This window comes from Coffea arabica, chromosome 10c (genome assembly GCF_036785885.1).
Source record: "Coffea arabica cultivar ET-39 chromosome 10c, Coffea Arabica ET-39 HiFi, whole genome shotgun sequence".
Classification (NCBI taxonomy): domain Eukaryota; kingdom Viridiplantae; phylum Streptophyta; class Magnoliopsida; order Gentianales; family Rubiaceae; genus Coffea; species Coffea arabica.
Genome location: NC_092329.1, coordinates 2754746 through 2772199, shown reverse-complemented (window position 1 = coordinate 2772199; position 17454 = coordinate 2754746). Strand labels below are relative to the sequence as shown.

At 37.2% G+C, this 17454-nt stretch overlaps 3 protein-coding genes across 3 annotated transcripts; all 3 read right to left on the bottom strand.

The window, feature by feature from the left end:
* Window positions 1-70: 70 nt before the first annotated feature.
* Window positions 71-4799, bottom strand: LOC140016019 (transcription factor E2FC-like). Its single transcript, XM_072068881.1, has 13 exons — window positions 4312-4799; window positions 3005-3191; window positions 2865-2918; window positions 2639-2724; window positions 2371-2459; window positions 2243-2297; window positions 1399-1451; window positions 1269-1319; window positions 1138-1186; window positions 992-1057; window positions 816-892; window positions 491-662; window positions 71-368 (listed from the first exon to the last, which is right to left on the bottom strand). The coding sequence occupies exons 1-13, from the start codon at window positions 4642-4644 to the stop codon at window positions 294-296; spliced, it is 1347 nt and encodes a 448-aa protein (XP_071924982.1). The 5' UTR covers window positions 4645-4799; the 3' UTR covers window positions 71-293.
* A 620-nt stretch (window positions 4800-5419) lies between these two features.
* Window positions 5420-10148, bottom strand: LOC140016016 (transcription factor E2FC-like). Its single transcript, XM_072068878.1, has 13 exons — window positions 9661-10148; window positions 8354-8540; window positions 8214-8267; window positions 7988-8073; window positions 7720-7808; window positions 7592-7646; window positions 6748-6800; window positions 6618-6668; window positions 6487-6535; window positions 6341-6406; window positions 6165-6241; window positions 5840-6011; window positions 5420-5717 (listed from the first exon to the last, which is right to left on the bottom strand). Exons 1-13 carry the CDS (start codon window positions 9991-9993, stop codon window positions 5643-5645), a joined length of 1347 nt encoding a protein of 448 aa, XP_071924979.1. The 5' UTR covers window positions 9994-10148; the 3' UTR covers window positions 5420-5642.
* Window positions 10149-11183: 1035 nt separating this feature from the next.
* On the bottom strand, window positions 11184-16364 carry LOC113711098 (uncharacterized). The gene is made up of 13 exons (XM_027234252.2): window positions 16087-16364; window positions 15835-15962; window positions 14963-15086; window positions 14630-14711; window positions 14487-14557; window positions 13657-13698; window positions 13445-13569; window positions 12621-12714; window positions 12366-12468; window positions 12107-12288; window positions 11919-12024; window positions 11726-11812; window positions 11184-11487 (listed from the first exon to the last, which is right to left on the bottom strand). Exons 1-13 carry the CDS (start codon window positions 16212-16214, stop codon window positions 11398-11400), a joined length of 1362 nt encoding a protein of 453 aa, XP_027090053.2. The 5' UTR covers window positions 16215-16364; the 3' UTR covers window positions 11184-11397.
* Window positions 16365-17454: the final 1090 nt, after the last annotated feature.

The following is a 17454-nucleotide window of genomic DNA, read 5'->3' as shown; positions in this document are numbered from 1 at the left end:
GACCATGTGATGCATAGCAATTGTATCAAAAACGGCAGAAAGGGGGCAAAAAAAAAGATGAAGAAAATAGTTAATGAACCTACAATTCATTAGCATTTACTGCATGTCAATTTTACACTTGAAGGAAGGGATGTGGATTGTACAAGTCCTTCAAGGAAAACTATAATAATCAATGATCTAAACACTAACCTATTCCTTTAATGCTATATAAATAAATGCATGTACAGGTGAAATGGAGAGCCTCGTTGATTTTGATCCTAAACTTCTGCAATAGATGGATAACGATTTGCCTGCTAAGAACATTCTGTACCCCACAGATCTGTAGCAGTGACCGCGTAATCTGATCGCAACCAATAGTCATCATTAACCTGCAGGTCACACAAGCAAGGTATTTATTAGAGGGTGGTAAAACTTCTTCTGAATATCTGTAGCTTATTCCCTTTTGTTCTCATTCCCTGCAAGGTAAGTCGGTTTGGCTGGGAAAACTTACAGCCCCATCCGATGGGATTATTTTATTAATGCCAGATACATCAGAGCTCTGCAAACCAGAAGCATCTGAATAATACGCGTCGTCCGCCCCTTGTCTGCAACCATTCACAACTGATGAATCCAATAATTTTCTGCGCTTGACCTTCACATCTTCATGATGTCCTCCATGATTGCTACGGTCATAATGATTATCAAAGCCATCAGAAGCTGGAATACATGCATGCATGCATGCTTCTGAATTTAAAATGTGAAGAAAAGGAAGTTGAATCTGAATGGTGTCTCTAGATATTCTCAGGGTAGCTTATTTGTTCTGAGCAAAAAGATACCTCAAGAGATACAAATCAATAGGTCCAGTAGTGCTTCGAAGAATAAGTTTGTACTGCCTTTCTGAGAATCCGATATCCTGTTCAGATGCCAAAAAATTCCAATCAGCACTATGAGAGGCCAAGGAATCCAAATCTTTAAAGGGCACCTCTCGGTTAAGTCAGTACAGAAGACTCACTTCATCAGGATCAGGAACTTCAAGAGTACTAGCATGTGGAGCTTTTACAGCGATAACAGTTTTATTCTGCAGAAAACATACAGCATAAACATCTCAAACATAAAGGGAAAAAGATATAAATGCAAAGAGAAACAAATTTAACTAACCCTGAAACATGGCTGGCTCATGATATCTTCCTCAGTCAAATAAAGGGTCCTGAATCAGTCCAAGCAGATGAACACTGTGATATAAGTTATGCATCCAGTAAACAAATAAAACGTAGGAAGACATTATTTACCTTTGAGAAGTTCCAGCATGCACTAGGGCATTCATCTTCTCATCCATTTTCCTGCAGGATAAGATCCAAGCCAAACATTTAATCCTAGGAAATTTACAAGAGGCATTCTTCCATATCATGATTATCAAACCTTATGCAATCGTCAAGCCTGCAATCTTCAGCAAATAAACGTTCAATTTCAGCCTGTCATGGAAAACAAAAGGTTATTGCAGTTAAAGCCTCACCACAAGTTTTCTGGTAAAAAAAAAAAACTTCCAAACGATTTCTTTAGGTTGATTTTTTAGAAAGGAAAGGGATTTTGAAAGAAAAAGTAAAAAAAAGGAGGGGACCAATAAAGGGGGGAAAACAAATATGATTCAGTTAAACAAATTTCTACCACATTCACATGATAATGACAATAGTTTTGAACTTTTTTAATAGTCAACATGTTTCTCATTTCCATACAAAAAATTCTTGCAGTTGGTTACAGTTTTAGCAAGCTATTGGTTAAATCTACTGCTTTTACACAATCACATAGGGATTGACACGTTTTTTCGCTTTTGGCACCACTTCAGTTAGATGGTCGAAATTTTGAGAACGGCTTCAAAATGCATTACTCCTAGTTCCTAATCATTTGTTTCTCCCTTTCAAGTGGGCAAGGGAGGGGTGCGTAATGCAAAATCCATTTTTAGCTACAGGAAGTAGACAGTAATAGACTATGCGTCAGCTTGCAACGAAGGCATTAGAGTAGCAGAAGCTATATAGTACCTCACAAGTTCCTTATTGGAGTACTTTCTCAAGAAGGATGGTTTATCCTAAGCTTTGCCCATTTCAATATGAGAAGAAAGATAGTTGTCCAATGAGCCAAGTATTTTGACTTAATCTTGTGCAACAAAATGAACAAATTAACAAGGGCATAATGATAATCAGAACACAAGTTGCATATAGCATTTATTTATGCATGTCCATAAAAAGGAACATTGTCAGCAGATCACCTTCAGAATGCTTGCTTGATTATTCAACTCTTCCGGTCCAAACATCTCATATCCCCTGATATAAAAATGCTAGTATCATAAGTCGATAAAGGCATTAAAATGGAACTAACAAAGGTTAGCAACATTACTTCCAACGTATGTGACTCTTTGTAGTCTTTTCAATTAATCCTACTCCTTCAAGGACATTTGTAATATCATATATTCGCCTTTTCTGTACCTGTAGATAGAAAGCAACCATCTGAGATAAATAATAAATAAATAAATATTACATGCATTTGGCATGCTGTGAAACAAAAATAGTGGTAAAAGAATAAAAACTCCTTACTTCAAAATCCTGTCTACTAAGGGTGGAGAAGAAAAGATATTTTGCAAGTAATCTTCTATAAACTACAATACCTCCAACAGATCTGCAGCTCTATTGAGATCAAGGCATCCATCCTCAGCTTCCCGTATCAATTTAATGAACTTCTTTGTCAACAAGCCTGCCAGACAACAAAGACATGACTTCCGGAGCTTTTAGTACAAATGCTTGGCATAAAAGAAAAATAATGCATCAAGCCTCCCATGCACGAATGTTATTAAATTGGCTTTTAACATCTAAAAATTCTGAAATCTGCCTCACCTAGAGAGCTGTCATATCGGCAGCTACCTACTACACCCACATTGTCAAGAACCTCTGTAAGAATAGAATCAACAAGCTATTAACGACAGTAAAAGTAAGGTTAACTGTATAAGGTCTAATCCGACTGATATGCCATTAACCTGCATTTGGTTCCAACGTTCCTGGTTTCACGTGATTTGAGCCTCTTGCTTTGCTGCATTGCTTAGCTTCAAGGAGAGATACTGGCAGCTTAAGTGAAGCGGCATTTACAGCTTGAGTAATGTCATGAACCGAGCTAGTTTTACTTGTGCCTTTATTAGCTTCAAAGATGCCATGCTCATTCGTATCCTTCGCAAAAATGGAAACGCATTGTAATTAATATGCTCATGGAATACAAATTAATTGCTGACATTATTAAATGTTTTGGCAATCTACAATGCAATTATTGACTAGTAATTTGCTGGTTCAGGAGCTCAAATATCTATAGATATGCTAATAAATTATTGCAACATGTTATCCGAAATAAATACACTGATGAAGTAGAGTTACAAGCATGAACTAGCTAAAGCAGAAATTACAATTTCATGCAACAAAAGTTGCAGATTATAGAACTAGATGTCTACTAACCATTGCTCCAAGGCATGCAATAACACAACCATTTTATCTGAAGTCGTGAAACTTAAATCCACAATAAGATTCTCATATAGCATCTCGAGACCACAAACTCGCTAACCGAAAGTTATACAGATGCTGAAGGTAATCACTAATATTAGGGTACTTTACCAATGTCCAATACTTCAACACTAATTTTACTTCTAGAACTGAAATCTTGTCCAACCAGGAGAAAGCAAGTATGATATGTTTTTGCCAGCGGATAATAGAGGTTAATGGTGACAAATTCAACCTTTTTGACGCCAAAATAATTATAAAGAACAGCAAGCTGGCAGCTATCCAAAGATGTAGGAAGCTTATCGCGCTTGCTTATCATGTTATCATGTTTTACACACACACACAAAAACACGCCAACAAACAAAAACTGACGTGAGAATTTAATAGTGAAAGGTTCTTCTTAATTCCTCGACATTCGTGTTACATTTATCATGGTACATCAGAACCTCAAGCATGATGTGAAAGCGCAAATTAATGATTAAACCTCCAGAAAAAAAAAGTAAAAGAGAGAAATCAAAGAAGAGAAGGATCACCGAATTTTCTTTGAACCCACAATTACATAAATCTCAAACATAAAAAAATTACTGAATAATCAAAATCCAGAACGGAACAACATTTAAAAAAAATTTTCTTTGCTTGATCACACACTTCAAAGATACTAAGCCGTCAAGGCCGTCATACATTTGCGTACCATAAAAGGCAAAAAAAAAAAAAAAAAACAAAGAAAACCAATTCAACTGGAAGCTCAACCAGGGGAATCAGAAACAAAACCCACCAAAGTCAAGAAGCAGAAATATACCGGAAGACCGAGAAGTGAAGGTGAATTCCGACTTGTGAAGGAGTCCTTAGGCTGAATATCTAGAAAATTGGGAGCTATGCAGTAATTGATAATAGCAGAGGGATCAGCAGCAGCAGGAGGAGAATGTATAGAGGCAAAAGGGTCGAGCCGTTCACAGACTCTGGACGGGACCACGGGAACCGAGAAACGATGTTGTGGCTCCAAACGAGGAGGGGGAGGAACACCAGAAGCTGCGAGGGATAAGTTGCCGAAACTGCTGTTTAAACTAACGTTCAAATCAATGTCAATGTGTCTCTCTCTACCTCTACCTCTACCATCACCAGAGGTCGACATGAGGAGGAGGAATTCCAGGGGAAAAGCCCAAAGAGAATGGGAGAGTCTGAAGACGAGACCGAAGAGGGGGAGTTTTGAAAGATCTTGTTGGTTTAGGGAAAACGAGCGGAAAAATAGGTGAGTGAGTCAGTGAGTGAGTGCGTGGATGGCTACCGAATGCCAGGTGGGGGAAGTCTTAGCCTGTTGGCGGTGCGCGTCATATTTAAACTCCCTCCCTTTGAACTCCTTGGGCTTTTCCCGGTTTTTGACAAAATGACGGCTGAATGGGCCAATTAACCCCTAAATATGAGTAGGATTAGGGCACCAAGACAAATACAAGATCCAAGATCAACTTAAACTGATAGAGGGATTAGTTAGGTGACCGTGAAATCTTTGTTTAACTCTCAAATCCTCACATTATTCTTTTCCAATTGTAACTCCCGTTTTATTTGTGTCAAAACTCCCAGCATGGCCCAGTCTTTCTTCGCTGTAGAAAACATATGGTACATTTTTGTTTACCTCAACTTAGTATCTCGTACTAAGCTGTTCATAAAGTATGTTGAAAACATGTTCGGTGTTGAGGCAATTAAGAAGACAACGTAAACATGATACTATTGAGGAGGAAAAGCAGAAATGCAGGTCGGAATGGTGAAGAAGGCAAACCATTTTAATGCCACTACAAAGCCCGTTTGAGTTAGATAGCAACATCAGCCTTGGAAGTGAATCGACCATGTGATGCATAGCAATTGTATCAAAAACGGCAGAAAGGGGGCAAAAAAAAAGATGAAGAAAATAGTTAATGAACCTACAATTCATTAGCATTTACTGCATGTCAATTTTACACTTGAAGGAAGGGATGTGGATTGTACAAGTCCTTCAAGGAAAACTATAATAATCAATGATCTAAACACTAACCTATTCCTTTAATGCTATATAAATAAATGCATGTACAGGTGAAATGGAGAGCCTCGTTGATTTTGATCCTAAACTTCTGCAATAGATGGATAACGATTTGCCTGCTAAGAACATTCTGTACCCCACAGATCTGTAGCAGTGACCGCGTAATCTGATCGCAACCAATAGTCATCATTAACCTGCAGGTCACACAAGCAAGGTATTTATTAGAGGGTGGTAAAACTTCTTCTGAATATCTGTAGCTTATTCCCTTTTGTTCTCATTCCCTGCAAGGTAAGTCGGTTTGGCTGGGAAAACTTACAGCCCCATCCGATGGGATTATTTTATTAATGCCAGATACATCAGAGCTCTGCAAACCAGAAGCATCTGAATAATACGCGTCGTCCGCCCCTTGTCTGCAACCATTCACAACTGATGAATCCAATAATTTTCTGCGCTTGACCTTCACATCTTCATGATGTCCTCCATGATTGCTACGGTCATAATGATTATCAAAGCCATCAGAAGCTGGAATACATGCATGCATGCATGCTTCTGAATTTAAAATGTGAAGAAAAGGAAGTTGAATCTGAATGGTGTCTCTAGATATTCTCAGGGTAGCTTATTTGTTCTGAGCAAAAAGATACCTCAAGAGATACAAATCAATAGGTCCAGTAGTGCTTCGAAGAATAAGTTTGTACTGCCTTTCTGAGAATCCGATATCCTGTTCAGATGCCAAAAAATTCCAATCAGCACTATGAGAGGCCAAGGAATCCAAATCTTTAAAGGGCACCTCTCGGTTAAGTCAGTACAGAAGACTCACTTCATCAGGATCAGGAACTTCAAGAGTACTAGCATGTGGAGCTTTTACAGCGATAACAGTTTTATTCTGCAGAAAACATACAGCATAAACATCTCAAACATAAAGGGAAAAAGATATAAATGCAAAGAGAAACAAATTTAACTAACCCTGAAACATGGCTGGCTCATGATATCTTCCTCAGTCAAATAAAGGGTCCTGAATCAGTCCAAGCAGATGAACACTGTGATATAAGTTATGCATCCAGTAAACAAATAAAACGTAGGAAGACATTATTTACCTTTGAGAAGTTCCAGCATGCACTAGGGCATTCATCTTCTCATCCATTTTCCTGCAGGATAAGATCCAAGCCAAACATTTAATCCTAGGAAATTTACAAGAGGCATTCTTCCATATCATGATTATCAAACCTTATGCAATCGTCAAGCCTGCAATCTTCAGCAAATAAACGTTCAATTTCAGCCTGTCATGGAAAACAAAAGGTTATTGCAGTTAAAGCCTCACCACAAGTTTTCTGGTAAAAAAAAAAAACTTCCAAACGATTTCTTTAGGTTGATTTTTTAGAAAGGAAAGGGATTTTGAAAGAAAAAGTAAAAAAAAGGAGGGGACCAATAAAGGGGGGAAAACAAATATGATTCAGTTAAACAAATTTCTACCACATTCACATGATAATGACAATAGTTTTGAACTTTTTTAATAGTCAACATGTTTCTCATTTCCATACAAAAAATTCTTGCAGTTGGTTACAGTTTTAGCAAGCTATTGGTTAAATCTACTGCTTTTACACAATCACATAGGGATTGACACGTTTTTTCGCTTTTGGCACCACTTCAGTTAGATGGTCGAAATTTTGAGAACGGCTTCAAAATGCATTACTCCTAGTTCCTAATCATTTGTTTCTCCCTTTCAAGTGGGCAAGGGAGGGGTGCGTAATGCAAAATCCATTTTTAGCTACAGGAAGTAGACAGTAATAGACTATGCGTCAGCTTGCAACGAAGGCATTAGAGTAGCAGAAGCTATATAGTACCTCACAAGTTCCTTATTGGAGTACTTTCTCAAGAAGGATGGTTTATCCTAAGCTTTGCCCATTTCAATATGAGAAGAAAGATAGTTGTCCAATGAGCCAAGTATTTTGACTTAATCTTGTGCAACAAAATGAACAAATTAACAAGGGCATAATGATAATCAGAACACAAGTTGCATATAGCATTTATTTATGCATGTCCATAAAAAGGAACATTGTCAGCAGATCACCTTCAGAATGCTTGCTTGATTATTCAACTCTTCCGGTCCAAACATCTCATATCCCCTGATATAAAAATGCTAGTATCATAAGTCGATAAAGGCATTAAAATGGAACTAACAAAGGTTAGCAACATTACTTCCAACGTATGTGACTCTTTGTAGTCTTTTCAATTAATCCTACTCCTTCAAGGACATTTGTAATATCATATATTCGCCTTTTCTGTACCTGTAGATAGAAAGCAACCATCTGAGATAAATAATAAATAAATAAATATTACATGCATTTGGCATGCTGTGAAACAAAAATAGTGGTAAAAGAATAAAAACTCCTTACTTCAAAATCCTGTCTACTAAGGGTGGAGAAGAAAAGATATTTTGCAAGTAATCTTCTATAAACTACAATACCTCCAACAGATCTGCAGCTCTATTGAGATCAAGGCATCCATCCTCAGCTTCCCGTATCAATTTAATGAACTTCTTTGTCAACAAGCCTGCCAGACAACAAAGACATGACTTCCGGAGCTTTTAGTACAAATGCTTGGCATAAAAGAAAAATAATGCATCAAGCCTCCCATGCACGAATGTTATTAAATTGGCTTTTAACATCTAAAAATTCTGAAATCTGCCTCACCTAGAGAGCTGTCATATCGGCAGCTACCTACTACACCCACATTGTCAAGAACCTCTGTAAGAATAGAATCAACAAGCTATTAACGACAGTAAAAGTAAGGTTAACTGTATAAGGTCTAATCCGACTGATATGCCATTAACCTGCATTTGGTTCCAACGTTCCTGGTTTCACGTGATTTGAGCCTCTTGCTTTGCTGCATTGCTTAGCTTCAAGGAGAGATACTGGCAGCTTAAGTGAAGCGGCATTTACAGCTTGAGTAATGTCATGAACCGAGCTAGTTTTACTTGTGCCTTTATTAGCTTCAAAGATGCCATGCTCATTCGTATCCTTCGCAAAAATGGAAACGCATTGTAATTAATATGCTCATGGAATACAAATTAATTGCTGACATTATTAAATGTTTTGGCAATCTACAATGCAATTATTGACTAGTAATTTGCTGGTTCAGGAGCTCAAATATCTATAGATATGCTAATAAATTATTGCAACATGTTATCCGAAATAAATACACTGATGAAGTAGAGTTACAAGCATGAACTAGCTAAAGCAGAAATTACAATTTCATGCAACAAAAGTTGCAGATTATAGAACTAGATGTCTACTAACCATTGCTCCAAGGCATGCAATAACACAACCATTTTATCTGAAGTCGTGAAACTTAAATCCACAATAAGATTCTCATATAGCATCTCGAGACCACAAACTCGCTAACCGAAAGTTATACAGATGCTGAAGGTAATCACTAATATTAGGGTACTTTACCAATGTCCAATACTTCAACACTAATTTTACTTCTAGAACTGAAATCTTGTCCAACCAGGAGAAAGCAAGTATGATATGTTTTTGCCAGCGGATAATAGAGGTTAATGGTGACAAATTCAACCTTTTTGACGCCAAAATAATTATAAAGAACAGCAAGCTGGCAGCTATCCAAAGATGTAGGAAGCTTATCGCGCTTGCTTATCATGTTATCATGTTTTACACACACACACAAAAACACGCCAACAAACAAAAACTGACGTGAGAATTTAATAGTGAAAGGTTCTTCTTAATTCCTCGACATTCGTGTTACATTTATCATGGTACATCAGAACCTCAAGCATGATGTGAAAGCGCAAATTAATGATTAAACCTCCAGAAAAAAAAAGTAAAAGAGAGAAATCAAAGAAGAGAAGGATCACCGAATTTTCTTTGAACCCACAATTACATAAATCTCAAACATAAAAAAATTACTGAATAATCAAAATCCAGAACGGAACAACATTTAAAAAAAATTTTCTTTGCTTGATCACACACTTCAAAGATACTAAGCCGTCAAGGCCGTCATACATTTGCGTACCATAAAAGGCAAAAAAAAAAAAAAAAAACAAAGAAAACCAATTCAACTGGAAGCTCAACCAGGGGAATCAGAAACAAAACCCACCAAAGTCAAGAAGCAGAAATATACCGGAAGACCGAGAAGTGAAGGTGAATTCCGACTTGTGAAGGAGTCCTTAGGCTGAATATCTAGAAAATTGGGAGCTATGCAGTAATTGATAATAGCAGAGGGATCAGCAGCAGCAGGAGGAGAATGTATAGAGGCAAAAGGGTCGAGCCGTTCACAGACTCTGGACGGGACCACGGGAACCGAGAAACGATGTTGTGGCTCCAAACGAGGAGGGGGAGGAACACCAGAAGCTGCGAGGGATAAGTTGCCGAAACTGCTGTTTAAACTAACGTTCAAATCAATGTCAATGTGTCTCTCTCTACCTCTACCTCTACCATCACCAGAGGTCGACATGAGGAGGAGGAATTCCAGGGGAAAAGCCCAAAGAGAATGGGAGAGTCTGAAGACGAGACCGAAGAGGGGGAGTTTTGAAAGATCTTGTTGGTTTAGGGAAAACGAGCGGAAAAATAGGTGAGTGAGTCAGTGAGTGAGTGCGTGGATGGCTACCGAATGCCAGGTGGGGGAAGTCTTAGCCTGTTGGCGGTGCGCGTCATATTTAAACTCCCTCCCTTTGAACTCCTTGGGCTTTTCCCGGTTTTTGACAAAATGACGGCTGAATGGGCCAATTAACCCCTAAATATGAGTAGGATTAGGGCACCAAGACAAATACAAGATCCAAGATCAACTTAAACTGATAGAGGGATTAGTTAAGTGACCGTGAAATCTTTGTTTAACTCTCAAATCCTCACATTATTCTTTTCCAATTGTAACGGCTGAGATCCGCCACTGAACCAGATAAAGGAAAAAAAAAAAAACTCTTAGATGAGAGCATGTGAAAATATGATGAAATTAAAAATTAATTTTTGACAAGAGTAAATCTTGTGTATATTGACAGTGTAATCTTTAAACTTGTTGAATATTCAGTACTTGCAATCTTTTTAGGTATTGGTGGGATTCAGTTCGTCAATTGGTATTTGTTTAGTCATTCGAATAGTGACTTGATGTCTTTTTAGCTATGCATTACACACCTCGTATGGATCTAGCTTGACCAATTAATTTAATCTCAAACAATATTTACTGTTTGGCAACTTTTTAAAGTTGTTTGAGTTCAACGGAAAACCAACGTCTCAACCATGCACAAAATAATGAGTGGATCGATTTAGGCTCCATTCCAACTTGTGGCTGACTTAAAGTAGTTTGAGCTTTGCTCGAATGATAATAGAGCCAAGTACAGACACCATTGCGAGTTAGATTGCCAGTAGACTCTTGGCCTTAACTTGAGTTGCGATAGAATGAGGCCGAAGGTACTGTTTCGGTTGATGGCCCTTGGGCTCCGTCTATGGGTGATTATAAGGAAGTAAATAGCCCAACAAAGATTTGTTCATATTACCAGATCTGGGCCACGGACTTTTTCTGCTCCGTCAATCCTTTGCTGCATTATCTTTACTGGTGCCGACTACGAGACGCCCATAGGGGAGTTCAACAACAACCACCCCCCCCGCCCCCCCAAAAAAAACACCAAAAAAAAAAAATGTACAGCAGCATGAGAAATCCCCTTTAGATTTGATACAATCCTCAAGCAGGATGATAATTAGCTCATCCGTTGAAAAATGTCTACAGAAGAAAGCAGACATCAACTAAATAAATGTTTTCTGAGAAACAGCAGGGTGAGATCTAAGAAAAAGAACTGCATGCTCTGTTAAAGGAATGGTTAAGATGCAACAGAAGGAAGGGCACAAATCTAATTACTACAAGTTGCTATTTGGAACCATATATCCTGGTCCCGCTCAGTATATACCCGCCAGATGTACTCATTTGCATGTGTGGGTGGGTTCTGGATGGAAGGACCTGTGTTGTAAACTATCATTAAACATCCAGACGAGCCGCAAAAAAGTGATAAATACACTAACAAGGAAAAGGAAAACATACGCTTTGGAAAGACCAAAAAATGATTGAAGCAGCCAATATGTCCAAAAGGATAGTTCATTAAAAAACTAATTTCTACTCAACAAATGAAACTCGATTGACCATGCCAATTTTGAAGGAACCAATGATCAGTAAGGATAACCCAGGAAGTAGAACAGACCTGATATTCACGTAACCAGGGTTCAGATATTTGCAAACCAATAGCCATTTTCCCGACCTGCAAATTGTGCATGCAGAGAGCAAGAGGCTGCAATGAAATAGAAAAAGATTCTCAATAGCTTTTTCTGTATTTAAGCCCATCTCAAAACAAAATATAAAATGTCCAAATTGAGAACTTTAGAACATAAAAAAACCTGCTGATACTGATGATAAACTGCAAAAGGAGCTGAAAATGACAGCAGAGGGAGAAGTTCTTTGACCATGCTCCAAGCATCAATTTGTGGAGCAGCGATTATTAAACTGAAAAAGAAATAAAATTCAGACCATACAGCCAAAACATTGCGTGAGACAGTGAACAACTCATGTGCATGGAAAAGTCAACCTAGAGAATCCATTTTCCCTCCATGACTTAATAGCATCCAGTGGTGCCTTCTGACCGACCTTTGTAGCTTTACATGGTTTGACAGCTAGAGAAGCAGGACTAATGTCTGTGTCGCCATCTTCAGAGGATATCATAATTTCACCCGTGTCCAGAGAGGGCACAGAGGAAGAAGGACCTTCTTCCTGAAAAAAATGGCCACCTGTAAGTTAAGACGCCATGAATTGAAAAGCAGCAAGGATAACAAGCAAATGTATCCTACATTTGACTGGCTTCTGGTGCCACAGGCTTCTTCCAGTTGGCTGCTTGATACTGAAGTTACATTTGAAGTTGCACATAACTCTGTCAAGGGAGAATTTACAATCCTAGAGCAAGGAAAAAGCAGTAACAAAATATCACTGCTACGAACAAGGCAATAACTTGAAACAACCTAGAAGGACACTAAAATACAAGCTAACTTGGCTCCCAAAACCCACACCACTAAATAGTTTGAAATCCAAGCACAGAGAGAAGTTACCTTTCACAAATCTCTGTACCAAAGTTGAACATCCGGACAATATCAATGGGATACGGTGTAATTCCACGATACGTATTGCACACATAACCATTACCTGAAAAAAGTATGCATCTGATGACTACTAAACTGATCACCACTGGTTCTCAATACTTTAAGAACATCTATAGTATACTTTAAGAGAAAACTCAATTTGATAGTCTGGTTTACATACAAATTACGATGGGATATATTTAATGGGGCATTAAATCCAGAAGATAATCCAACTGAGTCAAAAAATAAAACCAATGAAACCATGACAGAGATGTAGAAAATAACAGCAACATTACAGTTTCTATCAACCTAGGAAACAGGTGCATGATCAAGAATAACAAAGCTAACTAAGAAAGTCACATACTCTACTAATAAGAATGTGAAAGAAACAAAGGACAAAAAAAGACACTTAGCTGTTCACTTGATTGCTTCATCAATTTATTCTTTCCAACCCAAGTTAGTAAAATCAATACCAAGGTAGAAAATTACAATGCCAAATTTTACCATCAATCAAGCTGTACATGCAATTTACAAGAATTTATATCTGAATTGAAAGAGATGGGAGGACAAAAACCTCTACTTAGTTCAACTTAAGTTTTTACCCAATACCATGAGCTACTTTCATCAGTTTACCGGTTTATGCCACCTTATGAAGTTCACACGTAGCATCCTGTGCTCATAATAGTAATCATGAATTTGATTTAGTTTCATTGGTTGCCATTAATGTATCATATGCAGGTACAACAAAAATTCAATCAGAAGCATATATCTTTAAGTAAGAAACAAAAGCAGACCTCCCAACCTCTCCGCCACAGCACCAGTAAGAAGTCCACCAACCATATCCACTACAAGCACGTCTGAATGTGAAGTTACACTAGCCATGGACAGCAGAAGAGCTAATGCGTCCATTCGCAAGAACCTAACCATCATACAATTAAGTTTGAGACACAAAATATAAAAAATATATTAAAAAAAGAGTCAAAGCTGGACATCATGACATCCTTACCCTATTTGTTCTGGACGTTTTTTGAAGTATGCCTCACATATGCTGCAAAAATAAAAGCCCAGTTACAAAATGTTAGCAAATAGAGATGACTATTTTTGGGAAAAAAAATGCTTTGAGCTTTTAAAAAGGTAAAATTGGAGGAAGAAATCATAAAATAACATGTCTCAAGGAGACCGCACCCTCAGCTCCCATTTCAAACAAGCAAAATTACAGGAATGATATCACTAGTTCAAGTAAAGTGGTTTTCCCTTGAAGGCAGCATAATTAGGGTATTAAGGGAGCGAAGACAGTTAAAAAGCAGACAAGATGACCATACATCAAACAATCTTAAATTGAAGATAACCAACAAATTATCGCATTACAAACATCGGTAAACCTTGGCTAAAAGAGTTTCTGAGCTCATTACGGGCTTATTAGAACAAAATAGAAACATCAATGCACTTGTGATCCCTTCGATTGAATCTACTAAGAAAGTTTTGCTGAATTTTGGTTCAGCCTTTGGAAAATATTGGCTTTAAGGCAACAGGAAATAGAAACATCAATACCCAAATTCACTAGCAAAAACTCTGGTGCTCAGAGATTTCACCATTCAAACAAAATGAGCATAAATATGAGAAGCTAAACTCATCAAGAAAACAACAACCAAGCTAATATAGCAGGGAAAAGGGGTAGTTAATATTATCTGCAAAACAAGCTTTAGTAGCAGCGAACATAGAACATTTGACTAATATTGTGCAGCATATTATGTTCAATGGAACTTATGATCTCAGGAAAAAAAAAATTAAAAGCTTAAGCCTCTAAAGCAGTGCAAGTAAAAGGTATGAATTAACCTTCTTGCAGTAGGACGCCTTAAAAGTACTCTGGGTGAGTATTTCTTCTGCTTCTTAAGACGGTACTTTTCCTGCATATTAGAATGAAGTTCAGCATATGTTCACAGATGTTTCATTCTTTATTACATATATTCCCAGCTTACCTGTGAAAATGATGTCTTCTTTTCAAATGTTGCACTATTAGTGATGAGTGCTTCAATAATTTCAACTCCACTGGCTCCCTTTCTGCATCAAAGTGATTAACTTTATTCTCTTGCATTTCAATGGAGGTGAACAATTGGCCAAACAACTATAAGAGATTCACAGCCTCACAAGGTGGCACCAGTTACAAAAGAAAGCATATCGACAAAATTTAGGTTGACCAATTTCTCGCACATGATTATACAAAATTATGGTAGTTTCTGTAACCCTTAAAATCAAGTGATACTATTTGGTCAAAAGATCAATGATTGTAAAAAATACTTAAAAGTTCTAACCTTCGCAGCTCATCTATATCTTCGCCTGTAAGAGACTGGGCTGTATTATTATCCATCAATTCTCTGTTGTCTTTGGAACCATAAACTGTAGGAGACTCCTTTTCCTCTTGAAGATCATTACTACCTGAAAGTGAAAATTCAGCAAAATGCTCAACACAGTTCTGGAGAAAGTTTGCTAAAAGAAGTGTTTTTTTTTGGGGTAGGGGAAGGAACCCAAAATTCAAGATAAAACCAAAAGCACCTCTCATGTGAACTCCGAATTGCTAAATTTAGAAGAAAATGACCAAATTTCACCCCCCCCCCCTCACACTTTCCCTGTACGCTACACACATTGTGAATATAAAAGGAAAAACCAGAATTCATTTTATGATTGTGCTAGCCTTCTAATCACCCACATTTACAGTGATCTGTCAAATGCATACTCCCAAAGAAACTTTCTTGGGTACAAAAGACTGTTTTCTGGGGGTCTATGAGCTGTTTGGCATGAAAACTGCCCTCATTCTTAATTTGAAGATATGGCAATTGTCAAGCATCTTGTACCACTTTATGCCATCACTGCAAGTGCAAAATGTAGCCTACTCTTTTCAAGAAGTGTGGAATTTCAAATAATCAGCAAGTAAAGTCTGATCAAATTTGAACCAGGCTTACAGCAGAGGATGATAATAATTTGGACCATTTAATATAATCTGATCAGGGTTCATATTTCAATATTTCCATACAAAATTCATTTTTTTTTCATTTTTAAGTAACCAAAAGAACAAAATAAAGAATCCCTCGAAACTGCCATGGACCGATAGAGTCAGAAGAGGAGCTGAATTTAGATTGGATGTTAAGATAATTGGAAAAACACAAATTAAATTAAATAAGTAAACCTTCTGATGTCGAAAAAATGCGAGACAAAAAAGGCCCATCTGTTCCGTTCTCTACTTGAAACAGAGACCCAAATGGACAATTAATAAAAGGCTGAAGAGAGCACTTCTTATTTCCAACCTTCAATGTACTGCAGGGGAAGGAAATTAAAAACCAATTAACTTAATACTCATCGATCAACATTCCAAAATTTAAATCGAATTTTTTAAAAAAAATTCATGCAATGCACCAATTGCGCGGCTAAGAAAACTTACGCGCCTGCAGTCAAACGTTCAAAAACCATTCGTTCACCATCGTTGATGTCAAGCAAGATGCTGCAGCCTTCCCAGGTCAATCTAGCATTGTTTTTACTGGTATTTTCCTGGATTTTACTTATCGACATCTTTGGATTTTGATTTTGATTTTTTAAAAAAATAAATAAATTTCAATATTGGAAGATTTCAAACGATTATTGAAAAGATTAAAAGAGCTAATAGGCTCTGATTAAGGATTTGGAATTTTTGGGACATCAAAGATTGAAGGACTAAAACCCTAGAAAAGGGTTTACCGGAAACTGGAAAGTAGTAAAACAATCGGCTCCAATCTGTGCGCTTCTGGGCTGCTATTGTTCGATTCTCGGTCTATTAAATGGCCCAACTGTTTGGGCTGCTCAATGGGTAGTCAATGGATGGCCCACTAGGTCCAGTAACTTTGTAGTTCTCGAGTTGGTTTTTTTTTTTTAAATTTTTATTCTGTCTTTTATTCTTGGGATGCATTTTCTACTAAACTTAATGCTTTATCGGCATGTCTGTTTTGTTGGAAAGTCTATTCTGTTGTGAGCCAGCATAGCAATTGGTATTCAATATATTTTGAAATTAACCTTATAAAATTAGGTTGTGGAATAATGACATTTGATTAGCTAATTGCAACACACCCAAGAGGTAATATTCAAATGCCTAATTGATCCATCAGTTCTTCTGTCCAAGCTAGTATGTCACTTGAGAAGAGAAATTAACAGGAAACTTAATTATTGGTTTTACGAATAAGTGGTTTTGTTAGCACGCCCAATTTAGTTATTATGGATCTTTTTATTGCGCTCAACTTATTATGTAAATGCATACATTTACGTTTATTGCCTTCTGCATGCAGCAGTTTATACATTTTCTGATCAACTTTTATTTTAAAAAAAAAAAAAAAAACTACACTCTGTTTGTTTAACTAGACCCATCAATTATATTGCAAAAGCAAATATATTATTAAAAAAAAAAAAGAAGAAACAATGATCCTATCAATTGACTAGTTCAACTTTGGACCTCTCCTTAAAAAAGCCTCAATGGCATTTCTGTTATTGTTATCGCAATTTTAATATCAGGGAAGCTTGACAAAACATTGAAGACTATCGAAGGAAGCATATACTATTTTTCTTGCTTATATAATTTATAATAAAGCCAAAGCCAGTGCTTAAGTGTACAATACGCTTGTGGAAGAGCAAGTTAGTTCTCAATTCGATCACCATCAAATTAAAGAGGACCATCTTTTTAATACTTCTACTGCTGATGGGAATCGTTTACAAGTCGTTCAAGTTACGTTGTGATGAATCAGATTCAAGTTAATTAGATACAAAGTCACACAGGTTCGCATGC